The 27,839-nt window shown below is 35.4% G+C and overlaps 2 protein-coding genes across 5 annotated transcripts; one reads left to right on the top strand and one right to left on the bottom strand.

The window, feature by feature from the left end:
• Positions 1-225: 225 nt before the first annotated feature.
• LOC127510886 (eukaryotic translation initiation factor 3 subunit B-like) lies at positions 226-16,297 on the bottom strand. 2 transcript variants are annotated; one of them, XM_051891068.1, is made up of 18 exons: positions 16,049-16,297; positions 14,069-14,261; positions 12,814-12,933; positions 12,602-12,659; positions 12,209-12,337; positions 11,065-11,222; positions 10,857-10,988; positions 10,704-10,770; positions 10,577-10,623; positions 8,014-8,224; positions 7,841-7,913; positions 7,598-7,720; positions 7,372-7,450; positions 5,090-5,228; positions 4,873-4,998; positions 4,696-4,773; positions 3,681-3,789; positions 226-2,017 (listed from the first exon to the last, which is right to left on the bottom strand). In XM_051891068.1, the coding sequence occupies exons 1-18, from the start codon at positions 16,149-16,151 to the stop codon at positions 1,926-1,928; spliced, it is 2,037 nt and encodes a 678-aa protein (XP_051747028.1). In that variant the 5' UTR covers positions 16,152-16,297; the 3' UTR covers positions 226-1,925. The 2 variants fall into 2 exon arrangements, with proteins under 2 accessions (XP_051747028.1, XP_051747109.1); XM_051891149.1 differs by lacking the exon at positions 16,049-16,297 and adding an exon at positions 13,654-13,756 and having other exon boundaries at positions 14,069-14,213.
• On the top strand, positions 16,275-27,837 carry brat1 (BRCA1-associated ATM activator 1). 3 transcript variants are annotated; one of them, XM_051890734.1, is made up of 14 exons: positions 16,275-16,416; positions 16,637-16,807; positions 18,007-18,161; positions 19,260-19,407; positions 20,026-20,419; positions 20,810-20,929; positions 21,746-21,825; positions 21,905-22,008; positions 22,415-22,598; positions 23,250-23,323; positions 23,430-23,514; positions 24,002-24,100; positions 24,206-24,375; positions 26,964-27,837. In XM_051890734.1, the coding sequence occupies exons 2-14, from the start codon at positions 16,681-16,683 to the stop codon at positions 27,702-27,704; spliced, it is 2,481 nt and encodes an 826-aa protein (XP_051746694.1). In that variant the 5' UTR covers positions 16,275-16,416; positions 16,637-16,680; the 3' UTR covers positions 27,705-27,837. The 3 variants fall into 3 exon arrangements, with proteins under 3 accessions (XP_051746694.1, XP_051746772.1, XP_051746609.1); XM_051890812.1 differs by having other exon boundaries at positions 16,321-16,467; positions 21,908-22,008; XM_051890649.1 differs by having other exon boundaries at positions 16,321-16,467.
• The last annotated feature ends 2 nt before the right edge of the window (positions 27,838-27,839 follow it).

Raw genomic sequence — 27,839 nt, 5'->3', positions numbered from 1 at the left:
TGTTAATACCAGTTAGGATCAGTTTGACACCATCATTATTATTTATAATAATAATAATAAAAATAGTTATTATTTAAAAACAAAGATAAAAAAAAATGTACTGCCCCCGTATTAAAATGAGATAACAGATAATGACATATGAGGTTTCAATGATATTTTGACCACTGATATTTTGGCTGACATGACCTCACTGTTTTTGTGCAATATTAAACCACAGGAGAAACATTAAGTTGTTTACATTTATTACAGGGGAGTAAACATACACAATCTTGTATGTTTGTATGGAAGCTTTAAAACAATTTCATTCTATGGGAAATTCAAGTAAAATACAAAGAAAATAACCCACAAAATAACCCACAAAACTTTTCTTGCTCTGTCAGAAGAATAGCAAATGATAAATCACTGCCCTTTACTGCTTTCAGCGAATGCTACAAGAACATTGTATGAAGGGAGATTTAAAGGGATAGTTCACCCAAAAATGAAATTTCTCTCATTAATTACACACCTTCATGTCGTTCCACACCTGTAAGACCTTCGTTCATCTTTGGAACACAAATTAAGATATTTTTGATGAAATCCGAGTTTTTTTTATCCTCCATTGAAAGCAATCAAATTACCACATTCAAGGTCCAGAAAAGTAGTAAAAACATCATTAAAATAGTCATTCTGACGTAGAACCTGGAAGCACTGCAACGTAAATAGCATAGCAGAATGACAGGGGAGAGACAAATTTGTTAAAGTCGTTATTTTGGTTTGATTTTTGCGCACAAAAAGTATTCTCGTCGCTTCATAACATTAAGGTTGAACCACTGTAGTCACGTGGACTATTTTAACAATGTTTTTACTACTTTTCTTGACCTTGAATGTGATCATTTCAGTGCTTTCAATGGAGGATAAAAAACTTCTCAGATTTCATCAAAATACCTTAATATGTGTTCTGAAGATGAACGAAGGTCTTACGGGTGTGGAACGGCATGAGGGTGAGTAATTAATGACAGAAATTTAAGTTTGGTGAACCAACCCTTTAAGAATATGAGCTCTTACTTAAAATTCATCTTAAAATTAAACAACATCCCTTCTCAGCAGGAATATGTGAATCAGTAAATGTGTTTAAAAGTTTGAATTTAGTTGGACTTAAACAACAATTCATCAATTTTAAATGTCATGTAAATGCTTTAGTCCTGACTGAAATTGTACCAGTCTGGTTGTTGCGAAGTCAACAGATCTAGCTCAGCTTCGTCCAGCATGTTTAAACATTAATCAGACTACAGTTGGCCTCAGCTTTGAACAGTTGCTCCAAAACACAGAGGTTTTTTCATTCTTTAAAGTCACCATGAAATCAAAATGGATAATTCCTGGTTTATGGAATATTGCATGCAGTATTTATTATAAATGATTTATCCGTGCACATCATTTTTTTTTTTTTTTTAATTAATGTGCCTTCATAATCTTTAATCAAAATAACTTCTCCTCCCTCTTGCAGTGACATCTCTTCTCTTCTGTGATGACGGGTTTACTGACGTGAGGGCGGGACAACCTGTCACTCACATGACATCACAGCAATAGCAAACCACAACCATCCAATCAATTCCTGATGGACAAAATTAAGTCCCACCCATAATTTTTTCTTGTTCGAGAAGCTGTTTTACTTGGATATACATCACAATAGGGAAGAAAAGCCAATCGCAACTTTCGCCAAGTCGCCAAGAATTTGTTTCATGGCGACTTTAAATTTTCATTTGCATACTTGTGTGAATTTTTTGCTCGACTACGCAAAAACCCCGCTCTATTATAACTGTGCATGTCAACATAGTGTCTCTCATACAAAGCACTTGTAAAGGTCCTGTGGCGGTGACCTCTGGGGGTGAGTATTTTGTCTTAGAGCTGGAAACATGGGTGCTTTCCATGTAGGTCTACTTCAGATCTCAGATAGAAATGATCTCTTCACTGATGAAGAACTCGATGGTTTCCTCTTCCCAGTCCTCCACATTACTGTCCAGCTCATCTGTGTCCACACCTGAGAGATGATATATCAGTGCAACTCATCAACTTCTCATGAAAATATTTTTACTTTTTTATTTTAGGGCACTCTGATAAACAATGTGTGTACTGTTCATCAAGCTGCATTATGGGTAATCCGTTGAGATGGGCTGCAGTGTGCATCTGCAGTCATTTAAGCAGGGTGGGGCCGAGAGCCGTGGGAACAGAGTGAGGCCGGTGGCGCGAGTGCTAATGAACGAGGAGGGATGACAGTGGAAGACGAGAGAGGACCAGGCCGTTAATTTATGTTTACATGCGGCAGTCGTCCGTGAGGGACCGCTTTACTTTCGTTTTGTTGTTTGTTTATTTTTGGATTAAATTTATGTTTAACATTCGTCGGTTCCCGGCTCCTTCTTCCCTGAACACAAACCTTGATACAATTACTAATGGCAAAATAAATTCATTTAATAAACTATTTAAACTTTATGTTGTGTTCCGGTCATTCCTCATTGACCCAGAGAGGATATTCTTTTTACCAAAAATGCCAGTTAATGTTTTCAAATTGGAGTAAAACTTACTGACTCTGCTCAGACAGGGTATAACAACTTCCCAAAAACTTTTGATAATATTTGTGCTTTTTTCTCCCACCTTGTTACATTTGTGGTGTTCTTGATCAAAAATGACCAGCCAACTAAAAATGGCTTATAAATCTCGTTATGCTACGTTACTGCCAAACATCAGATATTTGAACCTCAGATAAGCCTACGATCAATCAGTTTTTAAAAAAGAAATACAAAACCTGTGATAACTATGGAAGCTTGATTCCTCCACTAAATAAAAAAATAAAAAGGTATAATTGCGACTTTTTAATCTCACAAATCTGACTTTTTTTTCACAATTGTGATATATAAACTCACAATTGCGAGAAATAGTCAGAATTGCATGATAAAGTCGCAATTGCTAGAAATAGTCAGAATTGTGAGTTACAAGGTCCAATTCTGAGGAAAAAAAGACTGACTTTTTTTCCTTAGAATTGCGAGTTTATATCTCGCAATTCTGACTTTATAACTCACAATTGCGACTTTATAACTCGCAGTTTTGAGAAAAAAGTCAGAATTGCGAGATGTAAACTCGCAATTGCGAGAAAAAAAAGTCAGAATTGTGAGATAAAAAGCCACAATTACAATTACTTTATTTGTTATTCAGTGGCAGAAACAAGCTTCCATAGCTAACTGAAAGAAAACAAGTTGACAAAAAGATTGAACCAAATCTTTGGTGATAATATAGCATAATGAAAGATTTAAAGGGATAGTCAAGGGATAGATCACCCAAAAAATGAAAATTTTGTCATCACTTATTCACCCTTCCATCCTATGGCTATCGTCAACTGTCTGGTTACCAACATTCTTTAAAATATCTTCTTTTGTGTTTAACAGAAGAAAGAAACTCATTCAGGGTTGGAACAACATGAGGGTGAGTAAATGATGACAAAATGTTTGGGTGAACTATCCCTTTAAAAGCGGTCATTTTTGACCAGAACACCAAATAAGGTAAAGGATTTTCAACACAGCACAAGGGTTTATTATGGGCAAAAACAGTTGCTATAGCGTAAGAAAGGGATGTTTAGACATGATGGAAATGTCAAGAGAGAATGAAAACAATAGAGAGAAAGAATAAAGAAAGACAGAGGTGTTTCTCACCTCTTCTGAGCTGAAGGCGCAGCTCTCTCTGCTGGTTGTAAAGCTGAATGGCACTTTCTTTGTACTGCCTGTATTCTTCCATCATCAGATGACGTTTGTCCACTAACTCCTGCATCAAGAGCATTGCAGAAACATTGTATCAACACATTAAAGGATTAGTTCACCCAAAAATGAAAATTCTGTCATTAATTACTCACCCTCATGTCGTTCCACACCCGTAAGACCTTCGTCCATCTTCAGAACACAAATTAAGATATTTTTGATGAAATCCGAGAGGTATATGACTCGTCCATAGACAGCAATTTAACCGACATTTTCAAGGTCCAGAAAGGTACCAAAGACATTGTTAAAGACATTGGTTCAACCTTAATTTTATGAAGCGACGAGAACATTTTTTGTGTGCAAAAACAAAACAAAAATAACGACTTTATTCAACAATCTCTTCTCTTCGCTATCATTATCCTTAGGTAATTGACACAGTAAGCACAGCGAAGCCTTCTGTGTTTACGTCCGAACGTCAGTTCAGTATTGGCCAAAGCTGATCACGTGAGCAGCAAGACGCATACGTGTAATACTGACGCAGGAGCCGGCCAATAATGAGTCGGCATTCTGACATAGAGCCTGGAAGCGCTGGACGTAAACAACGTATGAGAATGACACAAAAGATATTGTTGAATAAAGTCGTTATTTTTGTTTTGTGATTCTCGTCACTTCATAAAATTAAGGTTGCAGTCACGTTGACTATTTTAATGATGTCTTTAGTACATTTCTGGACCTTGAACATGTTGGTTAAATTGCTGTCTTATGGAAGAGTCAAAAATATTTTAATTTGTGTTCCGAACAAAGGTCTTACGGGTTTGGAAAAACATGAGGGTGAGTAATTAATGACAGAATTTTCATTTTTGGGTGAACTAACCCTTTAATTACATTTTTTAAAATTACGTAATTATGCCAATAAACACAGCAAATTAATCAAGTAAGAAAGAAAGAAAGAAAGAAAGAAAAACAAACTGACCTTGGAAGCTTTGGATTGGCTCAGTCTGTCCTTTTGCTCAAAGATTTTTGAATACTTCTTGAGGTCCTTCTTAATTGCCTGTTAAAATAAAGAAAACCTCAGTCTCCTTATAACAGTTTATCACAGTTAAAATTCTAAGTAGACGTTACAAAGGTAAACAGCAGAAAAGACATTTACCTTTATTTGATCTTGACTGAGTAAAGTAGGAGGGCGTGGTCTCCATAACAACTGGCAGAATCTGTCTTTGTTGTTCTTTTGCAGAAGGCGTCCCTGGAACGTCCAAAGCCAGTATGCATTGTCCACCTGTATGCAAAGTAAATAAAAGTATGAGGGGTAAATAAAAAAAGCCTAATGAGGATAAACATATTAAGGAAGTGAACATATCAAATTTTACTTTGTGGCTCCACCAGGAAACAGAAGTCACCACATATCTGCCTGTAGGGTCCCATTCCACATCAGAGGCCATGTAATGCTCCGCGATATACATAATGGTACAATCCGATGTGTCCACGAATGCAAGCGCACCGTTCATACTGCACAGAAAAAGAAGAGGCATATCACCTGTAAGAGCTAAGCAATTAAGACTGAAGAAAAACATCTGGCCATGAACACAGATCACTATCATTCAAAAGTTTGGGGTCAGTAGGATTTTATTTTTGTTTTTAAAGAAACTGATCATTAGATGCATTAAATTGATCAAAAGTGTCAGTAAAGACATTTATAATGCAAATAAACATTTCTATTTCAAATAAATGCTGTTATTTTAAAGGGCACCTATTATGCAAAATTCACTTTTACATGGTATTTGAACATAAATGTGTATTGGCAGTGTGTGTACACAACCACCCTAAAATGATAAAAATCCATCCACTCCTTTTTTTTAATTCCCATAAAACATCAACAGTCTCATAGAACAAGCTGCTTTCATTTTCTGTACATTGTGACATCACATTGTACAAGCCCCGCCCGCGACTGCTAACAGACTCTGCCGTCTTAGCGTAGTTTCCGCCCTGAGGGAGTTGTACACTGTCCGCCATTGTCTCAATGCCAGAGCAGCTGTAGCGACAAGGGTATTTCGTAAGCGATTGAGGTGTTTGTTGTTGGATGTAAGAGTGAGCATAACAGTCATTTTACTCCCGACATCTGAGCAGCTGAAGACGCAGATGATTAGTTTTATTAAAATTTTCTGATTATTTACTCACTCCCATGTCATCCAAGATGTTTATGTCTTTCTTTCTTCAGTTGAAAAGAAATGAAGGTTTTTGAGGAAAACATTCCAGGATCTTTCTCCATATAGTGGACTTCAACAGTTCCCAACGAGTTGAAGGTCCAAATTGTAGTTTCAGTACAGCTTCAAAGGGCTCTACACTATCCCAGACGAGGAATAAGAGTCTTACCTAGTGAAACGATCGGTCATTTTCAAAAAAAAAAAAAAAGTATATGCTTTTTAACCACAAATGCTCGTCTTGCACTGCTCTGCAATCCGCCATGCATTACGTAATCACATAGTAAAGGTAATGTGTGACGTAGGCGGAAGTACCGAGCAAGTGTCTACAATGCGAACGTGCAAAGACTAAGCCCAGCGATGTTGGACGATTTTGAAGTTGGAGGAGAAAATGAGATTTTTTTCACCCTACCACGGTACTTCTGCCTACGTCACGCGTAACCTTTCCAATGTGATTACATTATATGTGGCGGATTGCAGAGCAGTGCAAGATGAGCATTTGTGGTTAAAAAGTATATACATTTTTTTTTTTTTTTTTTTGAAAATGATCAATCATTTCGCTAGATAAGACTCTTATTCCTTGGCTGGGATCATGTAGAGACCTTTGAAGCTTCACTGAACTGCAATTTGGACCTTCCACCCGCTCAACCCCAGTGAAGTCCACTATATGGAGAAAAATCCTGGAATGTTTTCCTCAAAAACCTTTCTTTTCGACTGAAGAAAGAAAGACATGAACATCTTGGATGACTTGGGGGTGAGTAAATTATCAGGAAATTTTAATTCTTAAGTGAACTAATCCTTTAAACTGATATAGTTTTAAAACGCATGCAGATAATAAACTTTCATGATGAAGAAGAACTGCAATGTCCGTGAGCATGATCACGATATAGATGATAATCAAAACCAAGCAGATGTTATGTTAGTATTTGGCAAAGTATCCAATGCAGGCAGGAGCTGTTGAAGGAAGCGCTATTCTGGAAAGGGGGCAGGGAGCAGCAGCTCATTTGCAATTAAAGACAAATGCATGAAAACAGTGTGTTTTTGCATGCACTCAAAAATGGGTATTTACAACATGGTATAATGATCTGTGAGGCATTTTGAGCTGAAACTTCACAGACACATTCTGGGGACACCTGAGACTTAAATTACATCTTGAAAAAAGGAGCATAATAGGTCCCCTTTAAATGTTTTATTCATCATAGAATCCTAAAAAAAGTCCATCACAGAAATGAATTACAATTTAAAATATACTAAAATAGTTAAGAATTATTTTAAAATGTAATAATATTTCACAATATTACTGTTTTTACTGCATTTTTGATCAATTAAATGTAGCCTTGGTGAGCATAAGAGACTTTAAAAAAAACAAAAACATAAAAAATCTTACCAACCCCAAATTTTTGAACTGTATATCTAATTTAATTTAATACTTATAATATATATAAATTAACCTCCGCAGTCCTGCCAGTACCATGAACTGACCCTGAGGACTCCAAAAGATACTGTTGGCCTGCTGCTTATCAAACATCTCTGGAAAACCACAGAATAGTCACAAAAAATCCCTGCGAGTACCAAATCAATCAGGATAATATTACTAGCATATATTTACATAGTATTAGATATACTAACATAGATTTACATCTATATTTCATGAGTGACATTAAGATTGGCACTTACTTATGAGCTCAATCTTGCCGTTGCTTTTGACGTGGTAAAATGAGGCATTTATTCTGGGAGATTCTCCATGTAGTACCGCAAACTTACTGCCGTTGGGCTCCCAGGCAAATGCAATGATGCTCTCTAATAAAGATCAGATGTTAAGACAAAGATTAAAACCAAATATTTTGTGATTGTGCCTAGATCACTATATTTTATTAAAAGCCATAGAAGGCTTTTAAGAGCATTTAAGGCCTTGGTTACCTTTCATCTCCACCACATCAACAGGAACCTGTTTCTCTCTCATGCGGAAAATCTCAAAGTTTGTGACGACACCCTATTGAAGAGCAGAAAACAAATCAGGGAGGTATAAAGATAGGTAATAAAGGAGCTATAATGAAATGATTAGAGGACTTTCTACAAACAAACACACCGACCTGTGTTCCTCTGGGCGTTCGGTCCACCTTCACACACAAGTAGTCACCCTGTCGTTGCCAGTGAAGCTTGCAGTCCACCACGTTGAAAAGATTCCGCACCCGAATCTCTAAACGGGATGGGAACTGCATTAGCGTTACCCTGGCTGGAATGTCCTTGTCTTCTGGGACCCAAAAGGCAATGATGTTGTCTCCCGGTGACCAAGAGAAATCTCTATCGGACAGGGAAAAACTTTAGGGTTGTATTTCACAATCACCTGACTTCCTGGTAACACTCAAAGATAAATCATTTTCAATAAATTTTCAAAAGTTGCCCTTACATTGTAGATATTTTAAAGGAATCATTTTATAACTCACGTTATTCTGTGTGAAATGATGACAGAACTTGAAATAAAATAAATGTTAACTGAAATAAAATAAGTGTTTTATAAGTATTTATATTTGTTTTATATATTATTTTTTATATTTATCATATTTATAATATATAACCAACATTTTCATTTTTTATTTACTAAAACTGAAATAAAAATAAATAAAAACTATGTAGACATATTAAAAAAACACATAAATAAATTACTAAACCTTTAACTAAAATTAAAATTAAAACAGAAAATATAAAAATAAAAACTATATATATATATATATATATATATATATATATATATACACACAGTATATATATATAATTAGTTTTATATGTATGTTATATATATGTTATATATATATATATATATATATATGTTAGTGCTGAATTATGCCTTTAATTACTTTCTACAATCCTGGATAGGTTTGCTTACTTTATTCCAAGTAAAATACCTTACTAAAACTTTGACTAAAATTTAAATTAAAACAGGAAATATAGAAATGAAAGCTAATTCTATATATATGTATATGTATACAGGTGCTGGTCATATAATTAGAATATCATCAAAAAGTTCATTTTTTTATTATAAATTATTTTTAAAAATGAAACTTTCATATATTCTAGATTCCCTACATGTAAAGTAAAACATTTCAAAAGTTTTTTTTTTTTAATTTTGATGATTAGAGCGTACAGCTCATGAAAGTCCAAAATCCAGTATTTCAAAATATTAGAATATTTCCTAAGATCAATCAAAAAATGGATTTGCAAAACAGAAAAGTTCAAGTTCTTTAAAGTATGTTCTTTTGTGCACTCAATACTTGATCGGCAGGACATATTACAGCAAATTACTTGCTCCTAGCACAAATTACTGCATCAGGGAAGTGTGGCATGGAAGTGATCAGCCTGTGGCACTGCTGAGGCACTATTGAGCCTTCAGATCATCTGTATGTTGTTGGATCGACTGTTTCTCATCTTTCTCTTGAAAATATCCCATAGATTCAGGTCAGGCATATTGGCTGGCCAATAAAGCACAGTAATATCATGGTCAGCAAACCACTTGGAAGTGGTTTTTGCACTGTGGGCAGATGCTAAAGTCCTGCTGGAAAAGGAAACCAGCATCTCCATAAAGCTTGTCAGCAGATGGAAGCATAAAGTGCTCCAAAATCTCCTGGAAGATGGCTGCATTGACTTTGCACTTGATAAAACACAATGGACCAACACCAGCAGACGTCACGGCCCCCCCAAATCATTATTGACTTCAGAAACTTCACACTAGACTTCAAGCAGCTTGGATTCAGTGCCTCTCCAGTCTTCCTTCAGACTCTGGGACCATGATTTCAACATGAAATGCAAAATTTACTTTTATCTGAAAAGAGGACTTTCGACCACTGTTCACTGTCCAGTTCTTTTTCTCCTTAGCCCAGGTAAGATGCTTCTGACATTGTTTCTGTTTCAGAAGTGGCTTGGTAGTGCTTTTCCTGTAGATGTCTGAGTGTGGTGACTCTTGATGCGCTGACTCCGGCTTCATTCTACTCATTGTGAAGCTCTCCCAAGTGTTTGAATCGGCTTTACTTGACAGTATTCTCAAGCTTGCGGTCATCCCTGTTGCTTGTGCACCTTTGCCTACCCAATTTCTTCCTTCCAGTCAACTTTGCATTTAATATGCTTTGATACATCACTCTGTAAACAGCCACCCCATTCAGTAATGACCTTCTGTGACTTACTCTCTTTGTGGAGGGTGTCAATGATTGTCTCCTGGACCATTGCCAAGTCAGCAGTCTTCCCCATTAGTGTGGTTTCAAAGAACAAAAGATACCCGGAATTTATACTGTAGGGATGATCATTTAATGAAACTCAAATGTAAATATTCTAATATTTTGAGATACTGGATTTTGGACTTTCATGAGCTGTACGCTCTAATCAACAAATTTAAAAAAAAAAAAACTTTTGAAATGTTTTACTTTACATGTAGGGAATCTAGAATATATGAAAGTTTCATTTTTTAAAATAATTTACAATAAAAAAATTAACTTTTTCATGATATTCTAATTATATGACCAGCACCTGTATATGTATATATATATATATATATATATATATATATGTGTGTGTGTGTGTGTGTGTGAGTGTGTGTGTGTATATGTATGTATGTTAGGGCTGAATTATGCCTTTAATTACTTTCTACAATCCTGGATTACTTACTTTATTCCACTTATTTTTAAACTCTTCTTATCTAGCAGGCCCATTGACTGGAAGAAATTAACAAGGTATTATTAAAAAAAGTAAGTACAGGAACTACATATTAATTGAAGATAAAAGCTTATCTTACAGGGGTTTCATAGATACTGAGAGTGTCTTGTGTCATTCTGGAAAAGAATTTCCCATCCTGACTCCACCTGTGAGAGAAGAAATTTAGAAGTGCCTGTTATCTGAATAAAAAGTACATGAATGCGGACAAACAAAGGGAAATTAATTCACTCACTTAAAAATAGGCCAGTGTGCTGAACTCTCACAATGGAAACCTCGCTTCTTCTGTCCGGTCAGGATATCCCAGATGATGATGGCTTGAGGGTCTTCTTTAGTGTCCATCAGTGGGCTGAATGTCACCACATACCTGACACAAATTTTTAATGTGTTATTCACATCTTTGACTCTGTAACAGCTGCTTTTGCATCCTCTCGGGTGTTTACCTCTCACATGGGGAGAAGTCAATGAGAGACACACCCTGGTGGCTGAATCTTTGTATCTGCTTGAACTTCTCTCCACCCCACAATGCAATTCCTCGTTGGTGAAAAGTGGCCAGGTACGTCCCTTTGGGTGACCAGCGGACGTAAGTCTCTGTCCAGCGCTGCAAAAATATCCAACTCCTCGAGTTAGTACTGTAAGGCTTATATTGCAATTGCTTTGTAGAGTGACATGACAAGATATGTAGATGCCATTACTTCATAAATTAAACTACTGAACAGTAAAAAATACTGTGGATGAATCACTGTGCATGTTAACTAACTTGAACATAACTATTCCTCTAGCTGATGTCTAGATGAAAATCTCTAGTTAAGGCCCATTCACACCAAGAACAATAACTATAATGATAACTATAATAGCGTCCACACCAGTGCACATTATTGTTCTGTTTATTCTAAGCACGTGCTGCAGTTTTGTCGTCTGCTGCTTTAAATGCTCAAACTCTTTAAAGCAGGATGGATTCTGATTGGCTGTCAATATTTTTATCGTTCATCAGCTGGAAAAAATCATTCAGAAAGTGATTCCAATGATATCATTCCTCTGTGCCGTTATTGTAATAGTGGTGTGAAATCTGCTATTTTTTTTATCTGGAACGATTTTTAGAACAATATCCTTATCGTTATCATTATACCAAATTTTAAGAAAATCTGTTTTGTTATTGTTAACTAAAAGTATTAAAATATATATATATATATATATTTTAAATCATTAACTGAAATAAAGATGAAATATAAATATTAGATGAAAAACATGCAGTAAACTTAAAAACTTAAATTAAAATTAGAAATGTTGCTTTGGAAACTAAATGAAATACACACGTTGAGTTTAATAACTAAAATTACTCAAATTAAAACTAAAAATAAAATACATTAAAGGTAAATAGAAATATGAACAAGATTACTAAAACTTAAAATAAAACGAAAACTGAAAATATAAAAATAAAAGCCAATTTAAAATATTAATAAAATACTATAAAAAATACTAAAATAACACTAAAATAAGCAAATCTGTCCATATAGTATTAATTATTTAATAGTATATATTTAATACTAAAATAAAGCAAATCTGTTTGAAAAGAAATATGCTCACAGCTCTCTCTTCAACCAGTATCACCTCCTTTGGGTCACTGGAAAATATGGCAGTTCGTTCTCCTGATTCATAAATTACACTGTATTGATCACGACAGTCTGCATCCTCAAGCCAGTGCCTCATGTTGCCCTGGTAAACAGTGACAGAACATGATGTAATGCCAAGATGTCATTGGCTACTCACTAAAAACATAAAAAAAAAAAAAAAAACAGATAGCAAGCCATCCACTAACATGCTCATATTCCAGTAATCTTGGAATGTCTCAATTACAGTGTTTCTCAAAACCAAGTTTTTAAGTATACAGACAAGGCAGTCACAAATAAATAATTAACACCAAGCTTGACTTTTTTTTTTTTTTTTTTTTTTCAAATAACAGATTAAAAAAATACGTACAAAGTCTTTAAAAGGCTGTTTTTCAGGGCTTTCCCATTGGTCACTGATGTTCATGTACCTGAAACACATGGATCAATGGCCCATAAGCATTGAACTTCAATATTTGTATAGTAACTGAAACTTTTTTTTTGCAGTTCACAATAAAATAGTCATAAACCTGTCATAACCAGTTGTGTTCTGCTTCCAAACATATGAACCCTTTTAAAACTTACTTATCAAAATCTGTGAACAGATTTACTCTGAATGTGTGCTGTTTGTCCAGCTTGTAACCATCTGCATTCTTAACTGCTTCCAGAGCCTGGTTAGGGGACAAATACTCCAGAAAGATATACCTGAGAACAAGTAACACAGCAATTATTTCACATTTGTCACTAAATCGTGTTCTGTAAAGAATCAGCATCATTGCAATTAGGGCTGGGCACTGACACAAATTTCACAATTCAATTCGATTTCGATTCACAATCTTGCGATTCGATTCAGATGCGATTTCAATTCAGTTCGATTCAATATTGATTAATCGGGTATGGTACATGACAAATTTCCTCAAGAAAAAAAATATCTCTCAACTAATGCTGTAAAATATACAGGAACCTCAGCTGGTACATTACTACAATATTAAAGGTTAAAATGAACTGATTTGTTGGCTACTTACATTTAAATTTCAGATTTTTAATGACATATATATATATATATATATATATCTCTACTCATTTTTTATATAAACATTTAAATGGTGGCTGTCATAAAACCATGACGTATTTATTCAAACACACACACATACATTAATTCAAACAAATATTAAAGAACAGGTTAAGTAAAAATGCAATAAATATGCAACATAGTGCATATATTTAGAAAAATGCTCCTCTCTAGAGCTTATTTTTCTAGCTAACAGGATTTTGGGCATTGAATGGCTTTTCTTAGGTAAATGGAACATTACACAACATATTGTTTACAAGTTGTTTTATTGATGTCTTTCAGCAGTTGAAACGATTACATGAGATGTGATATGAATTTTGGTAAGTTGTACTGTATCTTTCAACATGCCGTACCTTCTGATGTTCATTCATGTTTATTTCGTGCTGTAACTAGTAGTAAAGAGGAAGAGATGATCAGTTCATGTGCGATTCGCTTGAACTGAGGCACTACAGCGATCTGTTGCACCATAATAAAGAGTGCAAAAAAAAAAATATTTATTGTTTCAATTTTGTAATAAAATTGACAGAATTTAAAAGCTGAGACTTTGTTTCATATCAGAAGTAACAAAGCACAAAGTTTATTATGATTTATTGGATGGGAAGCATGATACAAACTTTGTTCATTCATCAACTGAAAACAGCATAGACTGAAAGATCGATTCATGGGATTTAAGAATCGATAACGGTTCTTCAAAATGAAAATCGATTAAAGTCGAGAAATAAATAGTTTTATCTACTAAAATGTATAATCTTAAAGTCAGAAACTTACCCTTTGGTGGTCCCAGCCGCTTCAGGGTAAAATTCGTTAGTGATTTTACCAAACTTGGAGAAGATTTTATGGATCACATTTTTCAGTTTCTCCAGACGTTCAGGGCCCACCTGGGGAACGTTGTCCACCACGACCACTGAATCAATCCCATCAGCCTCCAAAGGTCTCTCCCTTAAAACATCCTCCAACAATTCTGCATAAAACGGCACAGATAACTTGCCACTAGAAATTTCTACCAGTACAAATTGGCCTACTGGAAAACTTGGAAACTGTTACTGTAGATGTGCATTATGATATTTATTGCCTGAATTAAATGTTTTAAATAGATCCTGAAATTGTGCAGTATACAGAATGTAGAGTTCAGTTTCAGTAAAGTAAAGGAAAAAATCAGCCTGCTGATTTGCACAGAAAGCATAAAAGCTTCTCATGCTCTCCCTTACCAGTGTCCATCAAAATATTATAGTTACTACTATAAAATCATAATAAAATTTAATCTCTTCAGTAGTATACAATTTAAAAAGTGAAACCATAAGAAGCTATTTTTACCTAATCTGAAGATTTAGTGTAAACTTAAGTGGATTCATTCATTTTATATTATATTTTTGACTTAAATATAACCAGTTAATTTAGATGTTTACACACGAAGAACATTTTAAGCGAACGAATGAAACAAGTTTGGAAACATTTCATTTTTTATGTTTTTGAAAGAACTGTCTTATGCTCACCAAGGCTGCATATATTTAATCAAAAATACAGTAAAAACAGTAATATTGCAAAATGTTATTACATTTTAAAATAACTGTTTTCTATTTGAATATATTTTAAAATGTAATTTATTCCTGTGATAACAAGGTTGAATTTTCAGCATCATTACTCAGTCTTCAGGGCATGATCCTTCAGAAATCATTCTAATATGCTGATTTGCTGCTCAAGAAACATTCTTCTTATTATTATCAATGTTGAAAACAGTTGTGCTGCTTAACATTTTTGTGGAAATGGATTCTTTGATGAATAGAAAGTTGTTTACAACATTTATTACATTTATTTATTAAATCTATTTTAGCATTTATTAAATAGAAATCTTTCGTAACATTATAAATGTCTTCATTGTCACTTTTGATCAATTTAATGCATCCTTGATGAATAAAAATATTAATTTCTTTCTTTTTTTAATCTTACCACAAATGTTTGATTGGTAACATTGTTTGAATTGTATCACTGTTTACAACATTGATAATAAGATAAGAAATGTTTCTTGAGCAGCATATTAAATTAATTTATAAAGGATCATGTGACACTGAAGACTGGAGTAATAATGCTGAAAATTCAGCTTTGCCATCACAGGAATAAATTACATTTTAAATAGAAAACAGTTATTTTAATTTGTAATAATATTTCAAAATATTACTGTTTTTACTGTATTTTTGATTAAATAAATGCAGCCTTGGTGAAGAGACTTCTTTCAAAATCAGTAAAAAATTGTAATTACCAAACTTTTGACAGGTACTGTACAAATTAATAAATAAATTAATAAATTGTAATCTATTTCAAAGGTAGGCTAATATTTTTGATGAAAATTGTGTACTAAGTTATTAATATGCAGTTTTAATGGAGTAACAATAATTGTACCTCTGTTGTATTCTGGCAGAAACTATGTTACCATTGTAAATATTTTTTTGCAAAGACCGAATGTAGCCAAAACTAAATTGAATGATATAAAATATGATCTCATAAGAAATAATTTTCAAGACTAGCAGACAGAATGCATGGCACGTTTGTCTGCTTGCTGTCAAATCAGCAGATCGTCCTTTTTTATTCCACAGAAGTCAACTGTAATAAAAAAATATTATTAAAAATATTTTAAAATCCCAAATTAAGCCGGTAATTAAAGCAGTTTTAGTTCATCTGATGTGCATGGTGACTGTCTTATGTTGAGGCCGCGCGCATAGCGGAATGCGGATTTCATTGCAGCCTCTTCACCTTCATCATCGATGTCTTCCACAAAATCCTCCGGATCGCTGAACAAAGGCTCCTCTTCTTCATCAAATTCTGATTCAGCCGCCATATTTACCGTGTCCTGCATTTGACGGGCTTGAATTTGAATGCAGTATGTTTGCTTTTAGTTAGACAACTAGTAGAAATGCGTCAGATAATATTGATGCTGATTGCCTCCTATCTGCGCAGTTAGGAGCTCTTAAAGCGTCTGCTGTAACCATGTGTGTGAGTGAGAGGCGGTTAGGCTATTGAAGAACATTAACGTGCGCAGAATTTGCGCATACGTAGCTGGAAGCTTCGACGCTCTGCACGTAGTTTTTTATGTCCTTTCCTGCACGCCGTACGGAGCGAAAGTAAGTGCAGCCAACTCTTGACACTAGGCTGCTTTAAATGCGAATGAAAAGGTGTGTTTTATTCAGTGTTGTTACGTTTAGAGTGTAGAGGTTTATTTCCACTTGCTTTTGAATGTCTTGTTGTTGCAGTTGCAGACTCAGACAAACGTTTGAATCATTTCTCCATACTTGCGTACCCTGTTGTGATGTTATCAATGTAACTAACTTTTTGTTGCCACAGTTCGATTTGATCCTATGTGCTGGTGACTCAGGGACTTGGATACCATGGACAGTGACTGCTTAACTTTGCTACCAGCGGTCTGTCTGGTACTGGCCGACCCGAAGCAGTCTCCACCTGACGACACCTCGTTAGAGAAGCTCCTTGATTGGTTCAAAGAGCTGCACAGCCAAAGTGAGTAACCTGAAAACGAATTGATACACATTTTTGACTAATTGAGACCAAGATTTGGTAGAGTAATATATTGTATGTCTGTGCTTGGAGTGTTTGAGGGAAATTCAATTATTTTACTTCAGTGTTTACACATCTATCTAACTATCTACAGACATACATATACATATTATTGCTGTCAATCAAGTAAAAACGCTAATTTATCACACATTTTCCACAATTTTTTGCACCTTATATTACAAATATCTTTTTTATATTTGATACATATTTTCACATTGACTCTCCAAATTAATATTAAAACAACAAAGATGGTATATTTTAAATATTTGTTTAATGGCATCTTTTTACTACCTACTATGAATGAAGGTCAGTATCATTGATATCAATACTGCTACTGATGTTTGTTTCAATTTCTGGGGATGAAATGAGTAGCCAAATTGCAGCCATTCAACATTACAGTATAATTAAAATCCATTATTTTTTTTACATTTAATAGGCTTAAAAAAGACTATTAAACTTTTAATTTCGGTGAACTTAAAACCGTCTTCACAAATCCTGGTAGAATCTCTGTCAATATAAACTCTCTCTGTTTTAGTAAAAGCTATCAGTTAATTTTTCCACGCTAAGTTTATTTTGTGCATTTATTTTTACAACAAAAAAATTACTAGGTAAAACATTTGGTATCCATATTTTTATGTGAGGATCAATCCTCTCAATACTTCAGTAGCGCTAGTATTTACACATATTTTTGCATTTACACCTGCGTGTCTTAATTATTGAGACAAGCACGTTACTGACAGGATCAAAAACAAGCTGCCAGATGGAGCTTGAAACATGTAAGCACCCTTTGGGTCTCGCATATCACGCGCATTCCCATCAGCCTCCCAAAGAGAAGCGTGATAAGGTGAGCTTTTGATACTACATGCGGACCATCCTCGGTCAGCCGCTCTCTCTCGCTTAAAAGAACTGGTGTGTGGAACCCAGATAGTGTGTTCTTATACTGTAAGGCTAGTCAAAGGATGTCAGGAAGGGGAAAAAAACAGATGCTGCGTTAAACTGAAAATATTAATCTCAGAAATGAAGACTTTATTTTTGACAGCCCTTCAAAACATATATACATATACACCCGCCGCGCACACCCAAGCGCATGTATATATCTACTGCACATACTGTCTGATAGTGATTACTACGTGTTTCCTCAGGTAATGAACAGGTGCTTTTGCAGCATCAGCCGTGCCTCAAGGAGTTCATTTCCAGTGTTTGTGCGTCTAAAACTACAGATCCTGCTATCCTGTCTTTCACCCTCAAACTCACTGGACTTTTGGCTGGTACCAAGCAGGGTTTCCATTTGCTTGAGGTGAGGCAGTTTCCACTATACTGTCACAATATCTGTGACAGATTACTTGCTCGCTCACAATGATGTCTAGGACAGTGGTGCGTTCTCAACATTTCTGACTCCAATATTTGAAAGCCACGCAAAATATTTCTGGATGATGCTTGTTTTTAGTGTTTTCAAAAGATGCTTTATTTACAGAAATTAGAATTTAGAAATACAGAAATTTACAGAATACAGGATTGGCAATATATAAAAATATTTCAATAAAATAATAATTCAAATAATTAAATTTTTCAGAGTTTACACTTACACCAATTAATTTAAATGACTTTTCTCATTATTTGTGATTACAGTTTTTTAAAATACTGTTTTTTTACTCACAAATAGCAATTTCTACCCAATAAAATATTTTAAAGCTTGACATAACTAGAAAAATGTTTATTCATTATAATAAATGGCCATGCCATTTTAGGATTTTATTAATTTACATGACTTTTCCTGATCTAGATATCACACTTTTAAAATTCCCATATATATACAGTTCACAAGTTTGCCTGCCCATTCAGTCTGAATGGTTAATGGTAAAACAAACTTGGCTTGCTGTCCTCGAAGGAGGCTCGAACCCGAAGCTCGGCTCGGGCTCCGAGTTAAACCCCCCTATAACAGTACTGCATAGAGGGAGAATAAGAGAAATAGAGGAGGAAATGAGGAGGAGGAGGGATGCTGGAAGAATTGCACTGGGATGACGCAATGACTGCTGCTTATATATGCTCGTAATGATGATTGACAGGACTGAATGTTTAGGCTCCTCCCGAACCTACATTTGGAACTACATGTTTTCCAAGACTCTGGTTCTTCATTCATTCCCTCAACAAATGCATTTTTATTTAAGAAATGTGATCTCAGTTTACATGATTTTTATGTTTTAGCTTATTTTAATGGTTGTTTTTTCTCCTATTTAAATCATTTTAAGTCATCTTTCGCCCCCCCTTGAAAGTTTGAAGTTGTCCCTTGGTTGAGAACCACTGGTGTAGCACTAACACCAAAAAGTACTATGGTATTCTTTGCAGTGTTTTCCAGTTACATCCTGTTTTTATGTTCTCTGTTTTTGGGAATAAGGAGGGAGGTCTTTTGGTGTGTGTGTTTGAGCGGGAAGCCTGGTGTGTGTGTGATCTTTGGGAGGATGCCTCAGTTCGCAGTGGCTGGATGCAGGGACTGTTGAATATGCTGAAACACCGGCAAGCTCTGGATTTCATCTGTGTAAAAGGTGAGAATTGTCTTCAAATATCATTCGAAATTATTCAGAAAGTGCCAAATGGGGCATAAATTATTGACGTCATGTTATTGTGTACTACGTTGCGGAAGTTAACACTTTTTAGATTTAAGTCGAATGCGTATCGCGCCGGAAGCTCGTTGTTTTACTTTATAAAGTTTTAAATAAGGATATATGTCTTACGCAAACGCATCAATTCGCATCAGAAGGCCTTTATTAACCCCCCGAAGCCACGTGGGGTATGTTTTACTATTGATTGATGTACTTTTTTGGGCTTCAAAATCTCCAAAAACCTCCATTCACTCCCATTATAAAGCTTAGAAGAGCCAGGATATTTTTAATATAACTCTGACCGTTCACTATCCCTTTAACAGTCTCCTTTCAAAAACATTAAACATTCATCACAACCCCAAACTTTTGAACAATAGTGTACATAAACATTCACACTATGTAACTCATATTTATGAGAGATCATCACATACAAATAAACACTCTATTGCATTCTAGATTGTTGCCTGTTAGCTGGTGTTTAGGTTCAGATGAAACAATGACATTTTTTTTGGATCTTTAGTCTTTTCAAGTCTTAAAGCTTATATTCCATTCTATCCACAGGACTCATCAAAGTGATCCTCCAGCTGCAGAACGACAGGAGTCTGTTTGTTGCCTGTTTGGCTAATCAGCTTTTAGTGCACATCCTAAACTTCCTCACATCATCAAACATGACCAACGGCAGTAATGCTGTGGGATCAAGTGAATCATCTTCGAGCCCTGATTGGGTCTCGGTCTCCTCAGAGATTATGAATGGCGTGGTTGAGGCGTTGAGCTCAGATGATTGTCCTCGGGTCCTCCAGGGCTTACGGCTTCTGTCATTGGTTACCTCTCAGTGTGGAGAGCCTATCAGAAGCATGCTATGGAAAGATGTGCTAGTACCTCTGGAAATCTTGATCAACAGGGGGTCTGAATCATTGACTCAGCCTCTGATGACTGTTCTTCAAGCTGCTATGAGGTGACATTTCTTACATTTTATTCATCTATTCATTTGAGTTTAAATATTTTTATTGCCGAAAAACGTATTATAGTAACATAAATGTTAATGCTAATAAAATTCTTTAATTCTGCTTTGCATCTAGATTTATTCCATAAAAATGACTTATCATTATCCCTTACATATTTCTTTGTTACATTGAATTAATCCTGTTTTATTTTTTTGTAAAGTGATATAATTTAAAAGCATTTAAAAAAATTATTATATTATTTTATATTATATTATAATATATTATATTACTTTAGTTCATTTCAATTACTCATTATGGAAAGTGCATATTGTTTTGTTTTCCCTTAAAAATGTTTTCAGTGTAATGCAAGGATGCAGAGAATTATTTATCGTCTGTTACAGGACGCCTCTGCTCGGACAATCAGAGTATAAAGTGGAGAAATTATTGGAAGCCATGTTGGGTTCTGGAAACAAAAAGGAGAGTTTTCAGTGTGCTGCACTAATCATAAAGCTGGAGAAATGGTGACTACCGAAGACTTTTCACATATACATAGTGCAGCATTAGGGGTGGGCGATATACTGGTCGACATGATAAACCAGTAAAAATTTGAGATTATCATCTCTATCGCGGTTAAGTTCACATGATATTGCAGTTCTGCGCCATCTTGAAAGTTTATTATTGGCATGCTCTTTCAAGCCTTGGGTTTTCTGGTAGTTTTCTGAGCTATCACAGAAAGCCATCTTTCATACAGCATGTGGATACTGAGTTCTCTTTCAAGACTTGTTGTGATTAAACTGTCAGATACACACAAGGTTATGTCAAAGAATGTCCATTTTGCTGTGAAGACTATGTAGCGTTGTATTTTTACATTTTATGACTTTAGTATTTCTTTAGTATTTTTCCTGAATAATACTATTTACCTGAAAAAAAATCACAGGTTATTTTATTAGTATCTTTGTTCTTTTGTATTTATCCTAGTTCTTGTAACAGGTTTCTTTTTCTTATTTTGTTACTGACTGTTTACTTGTGTTCAACAGGCTTGAAGACCTTTTACGTACATTACTTAGGCTAGTAGCTTTGCTGTGATATCGAATTTTTTTTATATATAATATATATAAAATATATGTAATTTTATATAATTTTATATCATGTTAACTAATATATATATATATATATAATATATATATAATGTATGTATAGTTATCATGATATAAAATTATATATAAAAAGATTTTGGTCATATCGTCCACCCCTATGCAACAATACACACATTTGAAATAGCAGTCAGTTATGTATTGTGTTATTTCTCTTTATTTCTCTCTTTGTGTATTCTTTAGTCCTGAGGTTTTAAAGAGGAAGGCCATTGATATCATCTTGCTCCCCCTGCAGTGTGTGTCAGCACAGTCTCGAGACACTGGTATCACACATTCACAGAATTGTGCCTTTTATATTATGAAACCCATGCAGTTTACTTATGGAAGTCTTCATATCTCCAGCAGAAAAGATGAATTTAGTCCTAAAGGAACAGCTATCCCAGAAAGCCTCGTGTATTTTCCTCCTCATGCAGAGTTTATCAAGTCTAGCAGAGCTGGCATACACTGTAAGTAGACTTTTGCTTCACTCTAAAGACTTTCTTAGAGCCGGTTCACACAGAAGCTGTTTTTATTTTCCACTGTGCTGCCTTTTAATTGTTTTTTCATGTAAACGTGCACTAGATGGATGTCTTTGACCGTTGTGTCATGTCTGCTTTTTCAGCGTCCCACACATGAGCGATGTCTTATTTTAGTAAGATATAGATATAAGAGATTGTGTCAAGTTCAAACTTTAAGTACAGGATATACTGTATCTCTAAACGCAGCTTTCTTTCTCTCAGCAGTTAAAAACTATTGTGCAGTCTCTTGCGTTTTTGAAAGCAAAAACGTGTTCTGTGTGAACAGTTCCTGGTCTTCCTGGAATTTTACTGTAATGTATACTACACAATGAAATTTGTCCCTTTCTTTTGTTAGAAATACCAGTTTGATGGCATTTCCATTCACTCGGTCACCTGCTCTGTGGTGTTGCTTCTGAGGATTTGCTTTGGGCATTGCCCCTCCTCTTTGTTACATATTAATGCATCCACTCATCTGATTGGCTGCTGCAAGGTTCAGAGGTGTGGCCTGGATACATTAGGTGCTCTCAGCATGTATGAAGGTAAAGAATCCTTCAGATAGAATTTGATTGATATGACAGAGATCAGGGATGAGTAAAACATAATTAATCACAAAAGATAGCCTTATCAATATACACAATATTTATGTATAATTACACTACCGTTAAAAAGATTTAATAGTAAGATTTTTTTTTTGCCCCTTTTTTTTTTTTCTTTTTTAAGTCTCTTATGCTCACCAAGGCTGCATTTATATGATCACAAATACAGTAATATTGTGAAATATTATTACAGTTTAAAATAATGGTTCTCTATTTGAATACATTTTAAAATGTAATTTATTCCTCTGATGGCAAAACTGAATTTTCAGCAGCTTTATTCCAGTGTCACATAATCCTTCAGAAATCATTCTAATATGCTGATTTGATGTGCTGCTTAATATTTTTGTGGACATCATGATGCATTTCAGGATTTTTTGATTAATAGAATGTACAAAATAATAGCATTTATTTGAAATGTTTTAAAAATATAAAATTCTTTACAGTCACACTTGATCAATTTAATAAATCCTTGCTGAACAAAAGTATTAAGTCCAAAGCCTACTGACTGCCCTGACTTTGGCATCATTGACCTTGAAAGTGATTGGTATTGAATTAGTATTGGATCTAATATCTGATTCATCTTTCTACATATAGAAAATGTGGATATAAGGAACGACATATTTAGTGTCCTCTTGGACTATCTACAGAGTCCAGATTCCCATGCTACAGTAAGTACGCACACTTCCTTATATCTTACTAATATTAGAGTTTTGCCTTCAAAGCAGATCTGTTGTTGAAGCTCCTTATTTACTTGTAGCTACTGTGATTTCCAAGGTCTTGAAGAAAACATATCAGGCCACTGTGAGGTGGATTGCTGTGTGTTCCCCTTTCCCTGATCTCCTGCACTTTATCAGCCATGGTGAGGAGGATGTCAGCCTTATTTTTAATTTTTATCATTCAGAGGGATAGTCCAACCACATTGAAAATTATGTCATCATTTACTCTCCCTCATGTCGTTCCAAACTTGTATGACTTTCTGTCTTCTGCTGAACACAGAGGAAGATATTTTTGAAGAATGTTGGTAACTAAACAGTTTTGGGTCCCATTGACTTCCATTGTATGGTGTGTGTGTGTGTGTGTGTATATATATATATATATCTATCACACATATATAAGGAAGTCAATGGGAATTTAAACTATTTGGCAACCAACATTCTTCAAAATATCTTCTTTTGTGTTCCCCAGTAGAAAAAAAGTATTAATAGATATAAAAATGATCCGATTGTTTTGGAAGATTCGGCAACAGCACATTTCAAAAATAGATTGACATCAAAATGCCACCATGGTGAGCAATTGTGAATATTTTCACATTATATGGTCACGAAGTGAGCATTTGTATTCTGCAGACCTCTTTCCTGTATTGGAGAAACGGACGTGTGATTTGCGATGGGAAGTAAGAGACTCCACACTAGAGTTCATCACCCAGCTGACTGTTGCCCTCAACGGTACCACATATTTATCATTACGCTTTTACTATTTCATCTATTGCTCTGCGGAGTATTTTAGTGATAATTTTCAATGTAATTGTACTTTTTGTCTCTTTCTCCCAGGTAACATTGGTTTCATTGAAGCTCTCCACACCAGCGGGATGGTCTCTGTTCTTCTCTCTTCACTGGCAGATGCAGAAGGCTATGTAAGAGCTAGTGCCGTGGCTGCCATCGGGGAGGCAGTTACCTCTTCTTTCCAGCAGACGGTGCTTGTGAGCAACAGCAACCTGCTGGTGAGACAATTACTCATATCTTACAACTCCAGTTTTTCAAATATGATCTTTAGGATGGTCCTGCATTTTTCCTTTGCAAGTGATGAAATAGCTTGTTTCTGATCAATGTAGAACCTGTTCCCATAATCCCACATTTTTAAAGTTGTTTGTTCTAGTCATAAAAGAAAGCAAGAAAACAAAATGACGAGTGACATATAGGTCTCTTTATTGTAGGTTTAAATCTGTTTGTAGGCAAAGCACAGATGACTGCTTTTTTTTTATTTAAAAGTACTGCTGCAAGGGCAAAAAAAACATTGTATGGACTTCCAAATGCCATAGTTACCATAGATATAATACTGTTTACAGCTGCTCATGAAGCCCTAGAGCTGAAACCTGATTATGGTAAATGGTGTTACATTTCCAACACATGCTTTAAGCGATTGACCAATCACAACAGACTGAGTCAGGCTTTAAAGAGACAGGAACTAAAACAGCATTCCAGGCAGAGCATGAAAAAATACAGTATTTATGTACAGTATGAGAAAAATGTGTTTTTTGCACTTCATGTAAATGTTTTCTGTCAGACCCCAAAGTAATAAACTTGTAAATGAGCATGATATGGGCAATTTAAATGACAAATTCATCTTTGTTGCTCAAAGGTAAGTGCAATCTCACCAACAAAATGTATTAATGTTTAAACTTTTTTTTTTTTTTATATATATTTTTATGGAAAATATATGGAAAATAACACTGCAAAATATTAACAATACAACAGTTTTTGAAGAGTAAAAATGTCAAAAGAATATGAGTGTTTCATATAATCCAGTCATAATCAGTATATAGATTATGTACTATATAGATAAGTAATATATATGTAATGTATATTTTCATCAAAAGACTAAAAAAAATGGTGCTGTACAATGAAACATGATGAACAATTGTAAAAAACAGTGAATTGTTCACCAAGCAATATCTCAACGCTGACTGTTGCACCCCACCAGCTGAGAAGCAGTAGTTTGGACCACAAAAACCAAACATATTTCACTCAAATGTATCTAAAAATGAGTTTTGAGTGTGAAGAAGGCCACCTCAGTGGACTTGTCAAGTGTTGCAATTATAGCTCATTGTTCATTTTAAAGGCACAATATGTAATTTTAACCACTAGAGGTTGTTTATTCAAAATAAAGGCATAGCTTGATGACACCTTGATTTCGCAGAATCATGGGAGGTGTTGTCTTCATGTCTACAGTCGGTGGAAAAGAATCCGATGGGACTCGGGCTGAAATCATATTCATGAGCATTAACATTACTGTAGTATTAAGCAGGATGGAGCTGAAAACCATCGGGGCGGAACAAGGCCACTGGAGCGATTGCTAATGAGAGACGAGCGCGACACACGGCTCGAGAGCAGTGGAGCTTTTATTATGCTGCAGACGGCCGCTTTCGCTTCTTCCGGTCATGGGTATGTGGGGTAACACAGCACTGTTTTATCATATTAAGATACATTTGTTTGTTGAAAGTTGTTATAATGCTACTCTGTGCACTTGCTTGGCGGCTACTATTGGCAGTTTTGCACTGCATGGTACAACTCGACTCGGCTCGGCTTGGCATTACTTGGCTTGCTTTACTTTCGGTTTGCTTTTCCACTGCAGTTTAGTACCGCTTCAAAGTGGGTGGGATTATAGACTGATCGTTATAGTTGCGCCGCCTTTACTGCCGTGGATCCACTCCTCGGCTACTAATGAGTCTGCACCTCGTCTACTGACCACGAAACAGCCATTTCTTTTTTCAAGTTGCGTGCAACGGTCGTTTAAAGCAAGTCATTTAAAAAAGTTGCGCCAAAAATGTTACTGCGGAGGCTGTTACTGACTATTTAAATCTAGCGGGTTTGGTGTCTCATGTTTCAAATCCAAGGATGCTGGTAGTGAGGATTCTCTCTGACCAATCAATGATCTTCAGTGTTTTCACGTCAAATTTAGTATCTGTACGGCACACTTGGAACCTCCACCGAGGTGGTACTATTTAAGCGAGCCGTACCGAACCGTACCATGCAGTGGAAAAGCGCCAAATGAGACACCTGTTGCACACTGCAGTAAGCTAGATCGATATTAGGCATGGTAAAACTTGGTCCTCGCTGTAAATCAAGAAAACGAGATTTAAACAATAAGAATTACTGTGTCAAGCTATATACAGTAACAATGATTATTAGGATACAATCATCGATGATTTCTGTCGATGAATGTATCCAAACAGTTGCTCACCTGTCTAATAAAACATATATTATAGCGTCTTTGGTGTTTCCATGGTTTTTACAAAATAAAACTGGAAATCGAGGGTAATGTGGCTAAGATAGGCTACGCACGGACGTGGTTCGTGTTCTGGTTAAAACTGCTTATTTCTCTGGATTTAAACATTGTTGGAAACATTTGGGATAATGTAAGTACACAAGTCAACAAAATATATAACATTGTTCTAGTGGTTTTTGGATATTTTAATCCAAATATCTTACATATTGTGCCTTTAATGATTGGACACTTGACATCATGTTGATATTCTTGTTTTCATTTTCTTTCTCAGTCTCATGTTCTTAATGTATTGTTGAACTTTAGGAGGAGGCTTTAAAGCAGATGATGACCATTCTCTCTCAGGACACAGAGGGCTTCCCACGTAGAGCAGTGGTCAAAGCCTTCACATCATGGCTAAAAGGATCACACCTCGTAACAGCCATGCACCTGTCCCTGAGCTCCGTCCTGTCACTGGGAGGCAACGATTTCGACTGGGAAGTGAAAATGCACACGCTGGAGCTAGCAGAAGTGTTGATGGAGAAGACACTGACCTGCTGTCCGTACGCAGTCCAGAACTTTGGTTCCTCTGAAAAGACACACTTGATGGAGGCCTTGAGCAAACTGAAAGAATTTGGGCTGTTTGACTTGCTGTTTAACTGCTTGTTTGACTGTGATAGACCAGTGTGTGAGAAAGCCTGTGCACTCTTGATCAAACTCAGAACACTTAAATCTGAGTGCACAGACTTTGATCATGCTCTTGCCTTAAATGTAAATGGGAACAGATGGGGGGACGAGGTGCAGTGTAGATACATCAACAAACAACAGGCCAAAGGATCTGTGTGTGTGACTAATGGAGTTACAGCATCTGATGAGAAAACGGAGAGTGATCTACACTGCATCAAAGACATTAGCCTACCCATGATACTGCACATACTCGATCTAGATGACATGCAGAGGACGTTGAAGTTGAGTAGTGATCATGTTGTGAATTCGCCCCGATCATTAATGGAGGACATTCTTTCAGCAGCTCAGCAGAGTGAGGAGAATACAGTAGATTGCTATTGAGAATGTATTGTGTTACAGTTTAAAACTTTTTTAGGGTCATTTAATAAAGGATGATGTATAGTCTCAAGGTCCATTTAATATTTGCAACAAGTATTTGAGTTTATATAACATTTTATTTTATTTTATTTTATTTTA

This window comes from Ctenopharyngodon idella, chromosome 1, assembly GCF_019924925.1.
Source record: "Ctenopharyngodon idella isolate HZGC_01 chromosome 1, HZGC01, whole genome shotgun sequence".
Classification (NCBI taxonomy): Eukaryota; Metazoa; Chordata; class Actinopteri; order Cypriniformes; family Xenocyprididae; genus Ctenopharyngodon; species Ctenopharyngodon idella.
The sequence above is the reverse complement of the archived record's forward strand: the minus strand, read 5'-3'. Positions and strand labels throughout refer to the sequence as shown.